At 37.0% G+C, this 13,019-nt stretch overlaps 2 protein-coding genes across 2 annotated transcripts; both read left to right on the plus strand.

Moving 5' to 3' along the window:
* Positions 1-1,458: 1,458 nt before the first annotated feature.
* On the plus strand, positions 1,459-2,106 carry LOC142634622 (uncharacterized). Its single transcript, XM_075808915.1, has one exon. The coding sequence runs from the start codon at positions 1,459-1,461 to the stop codon at positions 2,104-2,106; it is 648 nt and encodes a 215-aa protein (XP_075665030.1).
* A 4,989-nt stretch (positions 2,107-7,095) lies between these two features.
* On the plus strand, positions 7,096-9,948 carry LOC142634623 (uncharacterized). The gene is made up of 4 exons (XM_075808916.1): positions 7,096-7,512; positions 8,413-8,483; positions 8,988-9,530; positions 9,687-9,948. The coding sequence occupies exons 1-4, from the start codon at positions 7,096-7,098 to the stop codon at positions 9,946-9,948; spliced, it is 1,293 nt and encodes a 430-aa protein (XP_075665031.1).
* The last annotated feature ends 3,071 nt before the right edge of the window (positions 9,949-13,019 follow it).

Raw genomic sequence — 13,019 nt, forward strand, 5'->3', positions numbered from 1 at the left:
ATACACAAGAAACCAAGACCGTTCCACTAGCATTTGATATTAAAGACAACAGCAAAGTCCTTGTTGCCAAACTCTTCACCAAACGCAGAGCTAGTATGGAAGCTCTCTCAAGGACCCTCAAGAGCATGTGGCACTCCATACAAGACTTCGAACTTCGAGATCTCGGATCCAACACGGTGTTAATTCTCTTCTCCAATGAAGCCGATGCCATCAAAATCTTTGGCTAGCAACCATGGTCTTTTGCAAAGTACCTCATCGGCCTTTATAAACCAACGGTGAAGGAGTCCATCGAAGATGCCACGTTCAACAGCGCCTCTTTCTGGATCCAGGTGCACAACCTACCCTTCAGCCGAATGAACCGAGCCAACGCAGAAGCCATTGGAAGATCCCTGGGTAAATTGAAACAAGTTGATGCGTCGCTAACCGATGAATGTCGAGGCCGATATCTCCGAATCCGAGTTGACATTGATATCAGCCAACCCCTCTCTCGCGGCCGCTTCGTGGACCTGGGTGAATCGGACCCACTCTGGATCTCGCTCCAATATGAACGGCTGCCTGTGTACTGTTACTGGTGCGGCCTTCTAAACCACGACGAGAAGGACTGCCAAACTTGGATTGATAGTAGCGGCTCACTGAAAAAAGAAGAGCAACAGTACGGGCCTTGGCTCTAGGCAAGTGCACACAGCCTCTAACAGCCACAAACCGTGAATACCAAGACAACACCGCCACCCCCACCACGCCGTCCCACCCCTTGCCCGTTCGCAAAACCGACCCCACCAACGGCCAACATCTCGGACCCACCACAGCCGCCATCAATGCCTGACACCAGCATGACTTTAGCACCAATTCCCAAACACACTCCCATAAATAAGGAAATACTATCAAATCACAATCTTTTCCATGCGCATATTGTGGAAATTGACCATACCATAAATTACTCTCCCATTAAAACATCCATGCAATTGACAGATTCACACCCACGTGCCCCTAATAGTACTTCCATACATGAGCCCTCTAAGTCAACTCTTCCACAAAAAGACATCATTACCTTGGTGGGGACACAAGACTTTACATCCATTACACCTGAACCACAAATTTCAACCTCACCCCTTGCTACCAATACCAACTCAAGCAACAACATAGAATCCTTGGTGGGCCTAAAAATTGGTACGTGGCACAGACTTGGGCCAACGGCCTATGCAATGGACACCTCTAAAAAAATTGAATAGGTTCTTGGCCCAAAATGTAAGTGCGATGACACTGAGCAATATGTTACCACTCTCACGGACAAAAAAAAAAAAGCCTAGATGATGAAACAAAGGCTCTGAGTAAACTTCTAGCGGACAACCTGGGATCGGCGGTGGCTGCTACGCAGCACCGCTGGACACAATGAGTATAATAAGTTGGAATTGTCGGGGGCCTGGGAACCCTTGAACAGTTAATGCTCTCAAGAGAGCAATGCAGAAAAAAGCTCCCATTTGTGTCTTCTTAATGGAGACAAAACTCACAACAGAACAACTGAATGGCATGAAACAAAACTGGGACTATAACCAAGGACTGGTAGTGTCAAGCGATGGCTCTAGTGGTGGACTAGCTCTTCTATGGAAACCCAATACACAGGTACATGTTCAAAATTTCTCACAGTGGTTTATTGATGCCCATATTTTCTATAATGACACAAGTTTGAAATGGAGGCTAACTAGCTTCTACGGACAACCTGATACGAGCAGAAGGGAGGAAACATGGACCTTGCTTGAATCTTTAAAGCACTCAAATACGCTTCCATGGTTATGCCTCGGAGACTATAATGAGATCATTAGCCAGACAGAGAAGAGTGGAGGGAGACTGCGGCCAACTAGACAAATGGACCGGTTCCACGAAGTGATCCATCACTGTGGTTTCACAGACCTGGGATATACTGGCTCTCCATTTACTTGGTCTCGGAATCATCCTGTTCACGGCCGGACCTACATCCGCTTGGACCGAGCACTTGCCACCATAGCATGGAAGTCACTCTTCCAAAATACTGTCGTACAGCATGTGCCTACATTTGCTTCGGATCACTCCATGCTCATAGTTAGTCTCCCTTCGACATGTCGTCAATGACCTAAACCACAACCTCCATTTCGCTTTGAAGCAATGTGGTTAAGGAACCTTCGCTATGTCGAAATCGTAGAAGAAGCATGGATGGAAGGGCTTTGCAAACCAGAGGGTACACCTATCACAAATTGCCTTGACAGTTGCCGAGCCCACTTAACGTCATGGAACAAACTGGAATTTGGACATGTTGGACGCCAAATAACACGGCTGGAACATGAATTGCAAACACTTGATCACCAATCATAGCAAAACATTGAATGAATTCAGGAGGTCTGAAAAGCTCTTGATTGTTGGCTGGACGCAGAAAATACCATGTGGCACCAACGGGCAAAGCAAATATGGATCACAGATGGTGACTGGAACACATCTTTTTTCCATAAAAAAGCATCCAACCGCAAGCAGAAAAACTTCATTGAAGGTTTAATCGATGAACATGGCATATGGCAGACTGATGATCAATTAATGGAACAGACTACTTTGGGCTATTTCTCTGATATTTTCCACTCCAGTGGTCCCACAGACACTTCGGCACTTGTTGTAGCAATCAAGCCAGTTGTTACTGATTCCATAAATAGGTTCTTATGCTAACCCTTCCAAGCAGATGAGGTCCACCGAGCCATAAAGCAAATGCATCCAAAAAAATCACCGGGTCCTGATGGTACGCCTCCTTTATTTTACCAACACTTCTGGTCTTTATCTGGTGATTATGTTACTAAAGTTGTACTTGACTATTTAAATATGAGCATCATTCCCCCTAAATTTAATGAAACTCATATTATTCTTATTCCAAAAGTCAAGAACCCTATGAAAATAACACAATACAGGCCCATTAGCTTGAGTAATGTCATCTCTAGGCTAGCCTCAAAAGTCATTGCAAACAGACTTAAGAGGTTTCTACCAAAAATAATTAGTGAGCACCAGAGTGCCTTCATGGCCGACCGCCTTATCACTGATAATGTCTTGGTCACTTTTGAAACCATGCATTACTTAAACCAGAAAAGAAATGGTAAAATAGGGGAGATGACTTTGAAGCTAGACATGAGTAAAGCTTTTGATAGAGTGGAATGGGGTTGCCTCCAGGATATCATGCATAAAATGGGATTTGCAACTAAATGGGTAAACCTTATGATGCAATGTGTTACTTCAGTTACATATTCTATCAGATTAAATGGTAAACCTCGTGGCCATATCATCCCCTCTCGGGGTTTGAGGCAAGGGGACCCCATCTCTCCCTTCCTTTTTTTATTTTGTGCAGAGGGACTCTCATCTCTTCTTTAACAAGCCATGGCAACTGGTACACTTACAGGAGTGGCAGCCTGCCCACTCGGTCCATAGATTTCACATCTCTTTTTTGTAGATGATAGCATTATTTTCTGCCATATGAGCGGGATCTGGGCAAAAAATAAATAGGGAGAAAACCTCTCTTTTCTTCAGTCGAAACACTGCACAAGACCTATAAGAAGAGATCAAGCAACGCTTTGGCGCTGAGGTTATAAAACAGCATGAAACCTACCTTGGCCTGCCTTCACTTGTGGGTAGATAAAAAAAGAACACCTTCCATGCTTTGAAGGAAAGACTAGACAATAAACTTTCAGCATGGAAAGAAAAGATGCTCTCCCAAGCAGGAAAAGAGATTCTCATAAAAGCAGTGGCCCAAACAATCTCAGCATATACTATGAGTATTTTCAAACACCCAAATACTCTTTGTGACGAGATGACTAGTATGGTGCATGCCTTTTGGGGGGCCAAAAAAATGGAAGAAATAAGATGGCCTGGTTGTCATGGGATAAAATTTGTGTTCCAATATCCGATGGTGGCTTAGGATTTCGAAATCTAAAGGCTTTTAACTTGGCACTTCTCTCCAAGCAAGGATGGAGACTTCAAACAAACACTCATTCCCTAGTTCTTTGTGTCCTCAAGGCTCGCTACTTCCCAAACAGTGACTTCTTACATGCAAAGTTGGGCTCAAAACCTTCCTTTGCTTGGCGAAGCATCATGGCTGCACAAGGTGTGATCAAAGCGAGCAGCAGATGGCACGTAGGAAATGGCTCCTCGATTCAGATTTGGCTTGACAAATGGCTGCCTACACAGTCCACTTTTCGAGTCACCTCGCTGAGGAGCACACTACCTCAAGACTCACAGGTTTGCACTCTCATTAATGATGTTATTGGTGAATGGAAGGTAGACATGATTCGGCAACACTTCTTGCTAGTTGATGCCGATGCAATCTTAGGAATAACAAGAAGCCGAAATCCCACTAGAGATCGCTTAATATGGGCCTACACTCCAAGAGGTATATTCACTGTGAATAGTGCCAATAAAGTGGCACTATCCTTATCTTCCCGTGCAAACCCATGCACCACGTCCAATAGTCCTGATCATATCCACTTTTGGCGCACAATTTGGGCCCTCAACATTCCAAACAAAATCAAGACCTTTGCATGGAAGGCAAGCCGCAACGCATTACCCACTAAAGTGAACCTTTGTCAACGTGGCATCATTGACGAAGCTTTATGTGAAGCATGTGGACTAAGTGACGAGACAAGCGGACATCTATTCTGGGATTGTACAAAAGCTCGTGAGACTTGGAATATAGCTGCACTGCCCATAGACACTCATGCCGTACACTACAGGGAATTTGTGGACTTCATTTGGCATCTCATCTTCATCCAACATGCAGGCAAAGAATTACTTGAGCTGGTGGTCACCATTGCATGGTGCATGTGGTATACAAGGCACAAGGTACGCCATAGGATCACGCGGCAGTCCAACCAGGAGATAATCTTCAAAGCCCGAAGCATGATTGAGAGCTACTAGCTTGCCCGCTTAGTGAGACCTCAGTATAAAGAAGCCACAGACACAAGGTGGATTCCGCCGGACTTTCTGTGGTACAAGATCAACGTTGATGCTACTGTCTTCTGCGCCTCCAAAACTATAGGAATTGGTGTGGTGGTACGTGACCACGAGGGCTCAGTTGTGGCGGTTCTGAGCAAGCGCATGCCACTGCCGTTGGGACCTCTAGAGGCCGAAGCAAAAGCCATGCATGAAGCAGTCTCCTTTGCAAAAGATATTGGACTCCATGATGTTGTTTTTGAGACAGACTCAGCCACTACTGTACATGCTCTAAATGATATATCCACAACGCCAACTAGCATTGACCACGTCATCCAGGGCACTCACCACAGCTTGCAAGAATTTCGAAGGACAAAGATACAACGTGTTAAGTGATTTGGGAATAGACTAGCACATACTTTGGCACAATACGCCAAAGAAATTGATGATTTTATTACTTGGATTGAGGAAACTCCACCATGTATTGAACTTTTTGTCTTTCAAGATGCTTTATCCGTCTCATAAATAAAATACACGTACTTCTCATCAAAAAAAAAAGAAAAAAAAAAAGACAAATGCTTTGAAGGATTAATTTTTAATTAAGATAAATTTAAATCACTTACCAAATTAATTAACCACGTGCTAAATAATACAGTTATCATATTAGTTGCAATTGCTAAGGCAATCTAGTCTTTCTTTAATAACAATGCATGAAACTGTGCATAAATGCCGTTAACAAGCTAGTCTTTCTTTAATTGAAGTTTACCTCCATGCACGTGAAATCACATGCTATGCATTTTGTGTGAAAGTTGTAAATGAAATGCCGTTAACAATGCCATATCGAAAGACAGTGAGAATCTTTTGGCCATTTACTTAATGGAAGCTTTGGTCTTTTTATATCAAAGCTTGAATTATGTGGAAGAATTTCCATTTAGGAAACATGTCGTAATTACAATAGCGTCATCAACGATGACTCAGGAATGTGTGTAACGTTATCTGTACACGTCTTTAAGTCTTTATGATATGGTACTAATTAATTGAATGTTATGAGAGCATTCTCATCAGGTGTGCTAAATGCCAAATATTTGGCATTTATATTTGACACATCAAACACAAAAAATAAAACATCATGAAGTGTGTTAAATGTGTTAAAATTTTGAAACTTGTTAAAGTACACTCTCATCTTTAGCACAGTACGGACAGATATGGCATATGGTTTTATTATTTTTTTATTCAGCTTTCTCTCTCATCTCAATTAAAATATCTATTCATAGCATCACGTTCAACCACACATTCTGCTTTTCCATCTCCACTCTCCCATACCCTTTTCTTCTCCCCTCTTCCCTTTTGCTCTATTCTCTCCTCATTTATGAATCATGCGCCGCCACCGATTTCCTCTCTACCATCTCACAAATTTCATCATCACTGATCTATAAAATCTCCTTCACCGGTTGTTTTCCCCTTTTGTTTGCTCTCTCTTCTTTGTTCCATCTCATACACCGATTCGTTGATTCGGTGTTCTATCTCGCCGATTCTCTATTCAGAGTTGCCGATTCGCTGTTCAATCTCAGTATCACCGATTCTCTGAAGGTTTCATCGATTCGTTCTACGTCTACTGCATACAGGTAAGTTCTCCGTCTTCTCTGTGATTCTCTCGGTATTTTGGTGTCTACTTCTGTTCTCTCTATCTTCTTAGTTCATATGTGTTGTGTGATGTGTTATGTTTTTTCTTTTTCAATTCTTTTGCATTATTGAATGATTACTTGGATGCAAACTATGAGACACTATGGATTCTAAATTCCAATTCTAGCATTTAGGCTATGAGACACTACGAATAATCTATGAGACACTACAAAATTCTAATAATCCATGCTCTGAATTCTAATTCCAGCATTTAGGCTAAATTCTAAATTCTAAACTATGAGACACTACGAATAATCTATTTGTTTCATTAATTCCAGCATTAAGTCCATGCTTTGTGTGTGTGTTAAAGGTGAACCTATCAGTCACAATTTCACAAAGCCATATATATATATATATTAATAAATCTTTTGCAATAATTCTTGTTTTTGTGCATTCAGATATGCATTTGATTTTTTTTTTTTTTTGGAAGGCTCTCTTTGGAATACCTAAATTATTTTTATTTAGATATCTATTTAGAGCATGGACTCAGGACATTATTCATTGTACACTGATGTCTTACGGGGGAATATTAATCTTGAGGAGCAACTTTTCGGTGTATTTGAAAATAGTCCCATGTTAGTCCAAGATTCTCCATTGAATAATGAAGTTGCCACTTCTAAGATAAAAACAACACATGGTATCAACTTCAGTCTTGAGAAAGACAAGTTGCTTGTAGCAACATGGCTCAATACCAGTGTCGATCTCGTGTATGGTAATGAGCAACATAAAACAAAATTTTATGGCAAAGTTGCAAAATACTTCAAGGACCACAAGACTGATTCTACATGTAGTCAAACAAGCCGATGGGAAGTGATTAATAGGGAAATAGTTAAATTTTGTGGGTCCTTAGCTGAAATTGAAGCAAAGAATGAAAGTGGAACCACTATTGAAATGAATGTATAAATTTTGCAATGGTCTTTAATTTTTTTAGATTTACAACATAAATGAATTGTTTGACGAAACTAATTATGTTATATTTATTTAATTTTTTTAGATTGAGAAAGTAAGGGAATTGTTTAAAGAACTTCACGGTTACTTTTTTCAATATGAACATTGTTGGCTAGTGTTGAAGGATTTTCCAAAGTGGCCATCTACTATGCCTATGGAAGATTCAAGAAAAGAAATGCCTCAAACTTCAGATTGAATAGATCAAGGAGGGGGGGGGGGTTGATGACACTATGGATTTCAAGAGGCCAATAGGTAGAAAAGATGAAAAGGTTAATCGAAAGAGAAAAGATGATGGGAAAGATGTTGCAATGGAATTTGAAAAAGAAAATGAAAATTCTTGAAGAATCTTGTGCACAAGAAAAAGAGAAAGTACGTATCAAAGTGGAAAAGGTTCGCTTGTAAGAGTTGAAAGAGAATGAAAGAATTATGATGCTAGACACAAGTGGCATGAACGAAGACCAAAGAACTTTTTATGATGGACTCCAAAAGGAAATCCTTGTAAAACAAAGATCAAGTCGTTTGTTGGGTTAAGATGATGTTGGTGATGTCTTGTTTCAACCTTATTTTGGTAGTAACTTATTTTAGGCATTGATATGTATTTTGTGGCATTTTTTTGGTGTAGTCGATTTTAGGCCTTGATATGTATTTTGTGATCTAAGCAAAATGTCTTGACTCTTTTATTATGTGATTTTGTTGTAAATTCTATTAGGCCACTGTCATCTATGCAATCCTAACATTTTAGCTTATATAAAATGTCGTGTATTTTCTATGTTTGATTTTATACTACTATAGAATTTATATTACTGTCGTGCTTAATGCCAGTGCTGTGCTATTGACGCTGCTGATTAGGCTGAGAGGCCAATGTGTAAGTGCCCTAATTCTGCTGTGGTGCTATATGCTGTGTTAGTGACTGCTGCAGTGTAGTAGTATCAGTGGAGCATTGCAGGAGTGTGCAATTTGGCATTGGTTATGGTTGTGTAGTAGGTATTAGATATATGTGTGTGCTAGATGATAGCAAATAGGGGATATTGCCATGTATATACCTATAACTAATTTGCTAATGACACATATAATAATTCATATGAGTCTGTGACTAACTACTGAGTTGTTAGTGAGCAGTCAAAAAGCTAGGAGCCAGCACATATAATACTATATTCATTTTTTTGGTTATATTTTCTTATAGTTTCTATGTTTGTCTTGACTGTTGGGCTCTTCTAATTGTTTCTGAAATGTATCCATTGGTTTACAATTCTTAAGTGCTAGAAGAAGATAGGAGAGGATCTCATCTTACGCCACAATTTTATTTAAAGAAAATTTTATATTCTTTACATAATGATCAAACTTTCTTTTAAAGTTATCGATTTCATTTCATATTATGTTTCTTGCATCTATATTGATAATTGCTTTTCAATGTTTTCTTCTAGTTTATCTCCATGGGTCGTTCTTTTATTCGTGAATTGCTTGATATATGATGACTCAGATAAAGATGAGATAATTATAAAACTTCTCACAGGTTCGACATCACAACGTAAGTGGCGTCGATATATCGACTGTAATCATTTGGCAGGCCATAAAGGGCTTTATGATGACTATTTTGCCGAAGAACCTGTATATCCTCACAAAGTATTTCGAAGGAGATTTCGAATAAGACATTCTCTTTTTCTCCAAATCCTATCTATGGTAGAAGCTCATGAACCTTACTTTATCCAAAAAAGAAATAATACTAAAAAGCTTGGTCTATCTCCCCTTCAAAAGATGACCACTGCACTTAGGATGCTTGCTTATGGAATAACAACTGATTTTATGGGTGAATATGTAAGAATAGTAGAAAGCACTGCAATGATGAGTCTGGAAAAATTTGTTGCAGTAGTGGTTGCTATTTTCATAGAAGGATATTTGAGGTCACCAAACAATGAAGACATCGCTAGATTGTTAGCCCATGGTCAAAATCGTGGATTTCCAAGCATGTTGGGAAGTATTGATTGGATGCATTGGAAATGAAAAAATTGTCCAACTGCATGGAAAAGGATGTATTGTGGTCATATTCGTAAGCCAACTATTATTTTGAAAGCAGTGGCTTTATATGATCTTTGAATATGACACTCATTTTTTGGGTTACCTAGGTCAAATAATGATATTAATGTGTTGGAGCGGTCTCATGTATTTTCTGAGCTCGCACAAGGACGTGATCCTACAGTTAATTACTCAATCAATGGTCATGATTACACAATGAGATACTATTTTGCCGATGACATATATCCAAAATGGTCAACATTTGTGAAGACAATCCCATTTCCACTAGAAGCAAAAAGAAAAATATTTGCAAAAGCTCAAGAGGCATATAGGAAGGATGTAAAGAGTGCATTTGGAGTGCTTCAAGCATGATTTGCAATTGTACGTGGACCTGCACAGTTTTTCTATCATGAAACACTACAAGACATTATGAAAGCATGCTTGATTCTTCATAACATGATTATTGAAGATGAGTGAGATGAAGCTGAAGCAGTGGACTTAGATTTTGAACAAATTGATGAGATTTCATGTACACTACTGTCACGTGAGCCGATAAATGAATTTACAGAGTTCATTCAAGTTCATCAATGCATTAGGGATCAAGAAGTTCATTCTCATCTCGTTTATGGCAATTACAAGGAGAGTCGTAAAAACTTTTGGTTTTGTTTATTTGTCTCCTCTTCTTTATGGAGTTGCCATTAAAACTTTTGATTTGGTTTATTTGTTTCATTTTGTTTATGAAGCTACCATTAAAACTCATTGGCTATGTTGTTTTGTTGTGTTAAGTTTAAGTACTAGCCAATTGTTTTGTTATGTTAAATTTAAGTACCATTTGTCATCAAGGAAGTGGCAAGCTCAACTCGGTTTAATTCAATGGGTTTTCTATGTGAGTTAATGTTATTGGATATGAGTTGTGTGTGTAAGTTTTCTATGGACTACATTGGCAGTTTAGTTCAATTGAAACTTCAACTTGACAGGTTCAACGTTTTTGGCTTTTGATATGAGTCATGACAGGTTCAACTTTTTTTTTTTTTTGAAGGTGACAGGTTCTAAGTTTTTATTTTATTTTTTGAAATGCTTAAGAAAATATGGATTTTTTAAAAATATGACAGTTGAATAAGAGGATTATTTGAAAATGTTACCATTAGAATAAGAATATTTGAAAATATGGTTGTTATGAACAAATAATAAAGAAAGAATTTAATAAGAATTAAAAAGAATTAAGAAATAATATTTAAATGAAGTGGTAAAAAAATAGAACATCTGATAAATGGTATGTTATAAAATGATGTGCTAAAATAATAAAGTAGGCTTTTGGTGTGTCAAAATGACATTTTTTTATAAAAGATCTGATTAGAATGCTCTAAAAGAGGTTTCTTTTTTATTTTAACATAAAAATGTTTTTTTTTTAAACATAAAAATATTTTTCTTCTTAAAAAAAACACATACTAATCAAAGTTTTTGTTTATTTTTTGGGAGAGGTGCGTAAAAGAGTTAAACCATTTGAATTTTTGAAAAATTAAAAATGTGCTCTTAAGAGAATTATTGAAGAAAAAAAAAATATGAATAACCTTTAGAAAAATTAAAAATGAATAAATAGCAAATCATTCGACAAAACAGAATCTTTTCAATTACATGAGAAACAATGTTGCATACATCCTTTTTCTTAAAAAAAAAAAAAAAATTCCATACATCCAGTAAATCTACAAGTAAGATCTATTTTCATATGAATGGAGGACGTGGCATATCAGATGTATTTAAAAATCATATATATATAGAGGTTCAAGTTAAACCTGGTGTAACTCTAAAGAGTTATACTTTTTTTAAACCATTGGATTTAAGTAGATCTAATAGTTAAAAAAAGGCTATAGTTATTATAAATATTCTTATTAGAATCTAATTAATTACCCTCATTTATTTCCTTCTAAACCTATCTTCAAACCCAAAAAAGTTTAACTTTTGACTCTCTCTCTCTCATTTACGTTTCTCTCTCTACATTTCTCTCTCTCTCTTTCTCCTCCACTAGCTCCATAGGTTGCTGGCAGAAAAATAAATAAATAAATGAGGACGTATTACATTAACAAGTTGCAAAGTGAAATGGGGACGTTGACAATCATATATGAAATATCGTCCACTCAAGGTTTTCTTTACATATTAGTAGAGCAATGTTTTGTCATGTCCACAAACATTGTTTTGGGGGTCTCCTCTTTGCATGGAGATGGAGGAAAGGGATATACTTCTATCTTGTATTATCTTGTAGTCGGCCATTGTGAATATACAATTTCCACATCAAGTTGAAGTTGAACCGTTTCTCTTCCACTGAACTAGGGAAAACCAAATGCATAAGACTACAAGACGTGTTAGTCCGATATATGGATTCAAGTTTGTTTGATGATAAAGTTTAGAAATATTTTTTACTTTAGACTTTCAATTAATTATTCAACGAGTTGGAAACCATCTTTGCCCTTTTCCTCCAATCCAGCCGGCTATCAATCTAACCCAATTATAGCTAATTCCTCATTTTAAAATGTAAAAAAATTATTCATCTACCCCTTTTCTGCTTTATATACTTGCTAATGAGTGGGATTTTGTTTTTCTACCGGCAACTTGTGGAGGTGGTGGAGAAGAAAGAGAGAGAGAGAGAGAGAAACATAATTATGAGAGAAAGTCAGAAGTAAAACTTTTTTTGGACTTAAAGATAGGTTTAGAATGTAATAAATGAGAGTAATTAATTATATTCTAATCAGAATATTTGTAATAATTATAGTATTTTTTTTAAGCGTTGGATCTACTTAAATCCAATGGTTTTTAAAAATGTGTAACTCTTTAGAGTTATACCAGATGTAGCTTGAACCTATTTCATATGTATATATATATATATATATAAAATATGTTACCTATCAAAAGTTCTAAGTGCTCAAATCCATTATTTAATAATTTACTATTTTTCAGATTAAAACATGAATATATTGTAATAAAATTTAGAAATAATATAATATCCCTAATTTGGTATTATTTTCAAGTTAAATTCTAGGGCTCTAAATGTCCAAATGGTTACTTTATAGATTTAAATTGTTATAATTTAATAATTTATAGATTTAAACTGTTATAATATTATCATTTTATTATGAGGTTAACAAAAGCTTACATAAGTTGTAATTCTCATTTATTTAATTACGAAAAATATTTAGATGAGAATTATAAGTGAAATTTTGGCTATGAGAACATTATATCATCATTTACTTTAAAAAAATTTGTAGTATTTTTAACTTCGCTAAAAAATAATATATTTTATTATTTGTGACAAAAATTGCATTAATTAATGTCATTTTTTTATGGGAGTTAATTGTCATTGTTAGTTCGTAATTTTTCCTTCTAGGGGGATTAAATCCAAATTCTCCTACAAGGGAGAATTAGACAATATGGTGAAATTAGAAGGCTTT

The sequence above is a fragment of the Castanea sativa genome, chromosome 5 (genome assembly GCF_040712315.1).
Source record: "Castanea sativa cultivar Marrone di Chiusa Pesio chromosome 5, ASM4071231v1".
NCBI classification, from domain to species: Eukaryota; Viridiplantae; Streptophyta; class Magnoliopsida; order Fagales; family Fagaceae; genus Castanea; species Castanea sativa.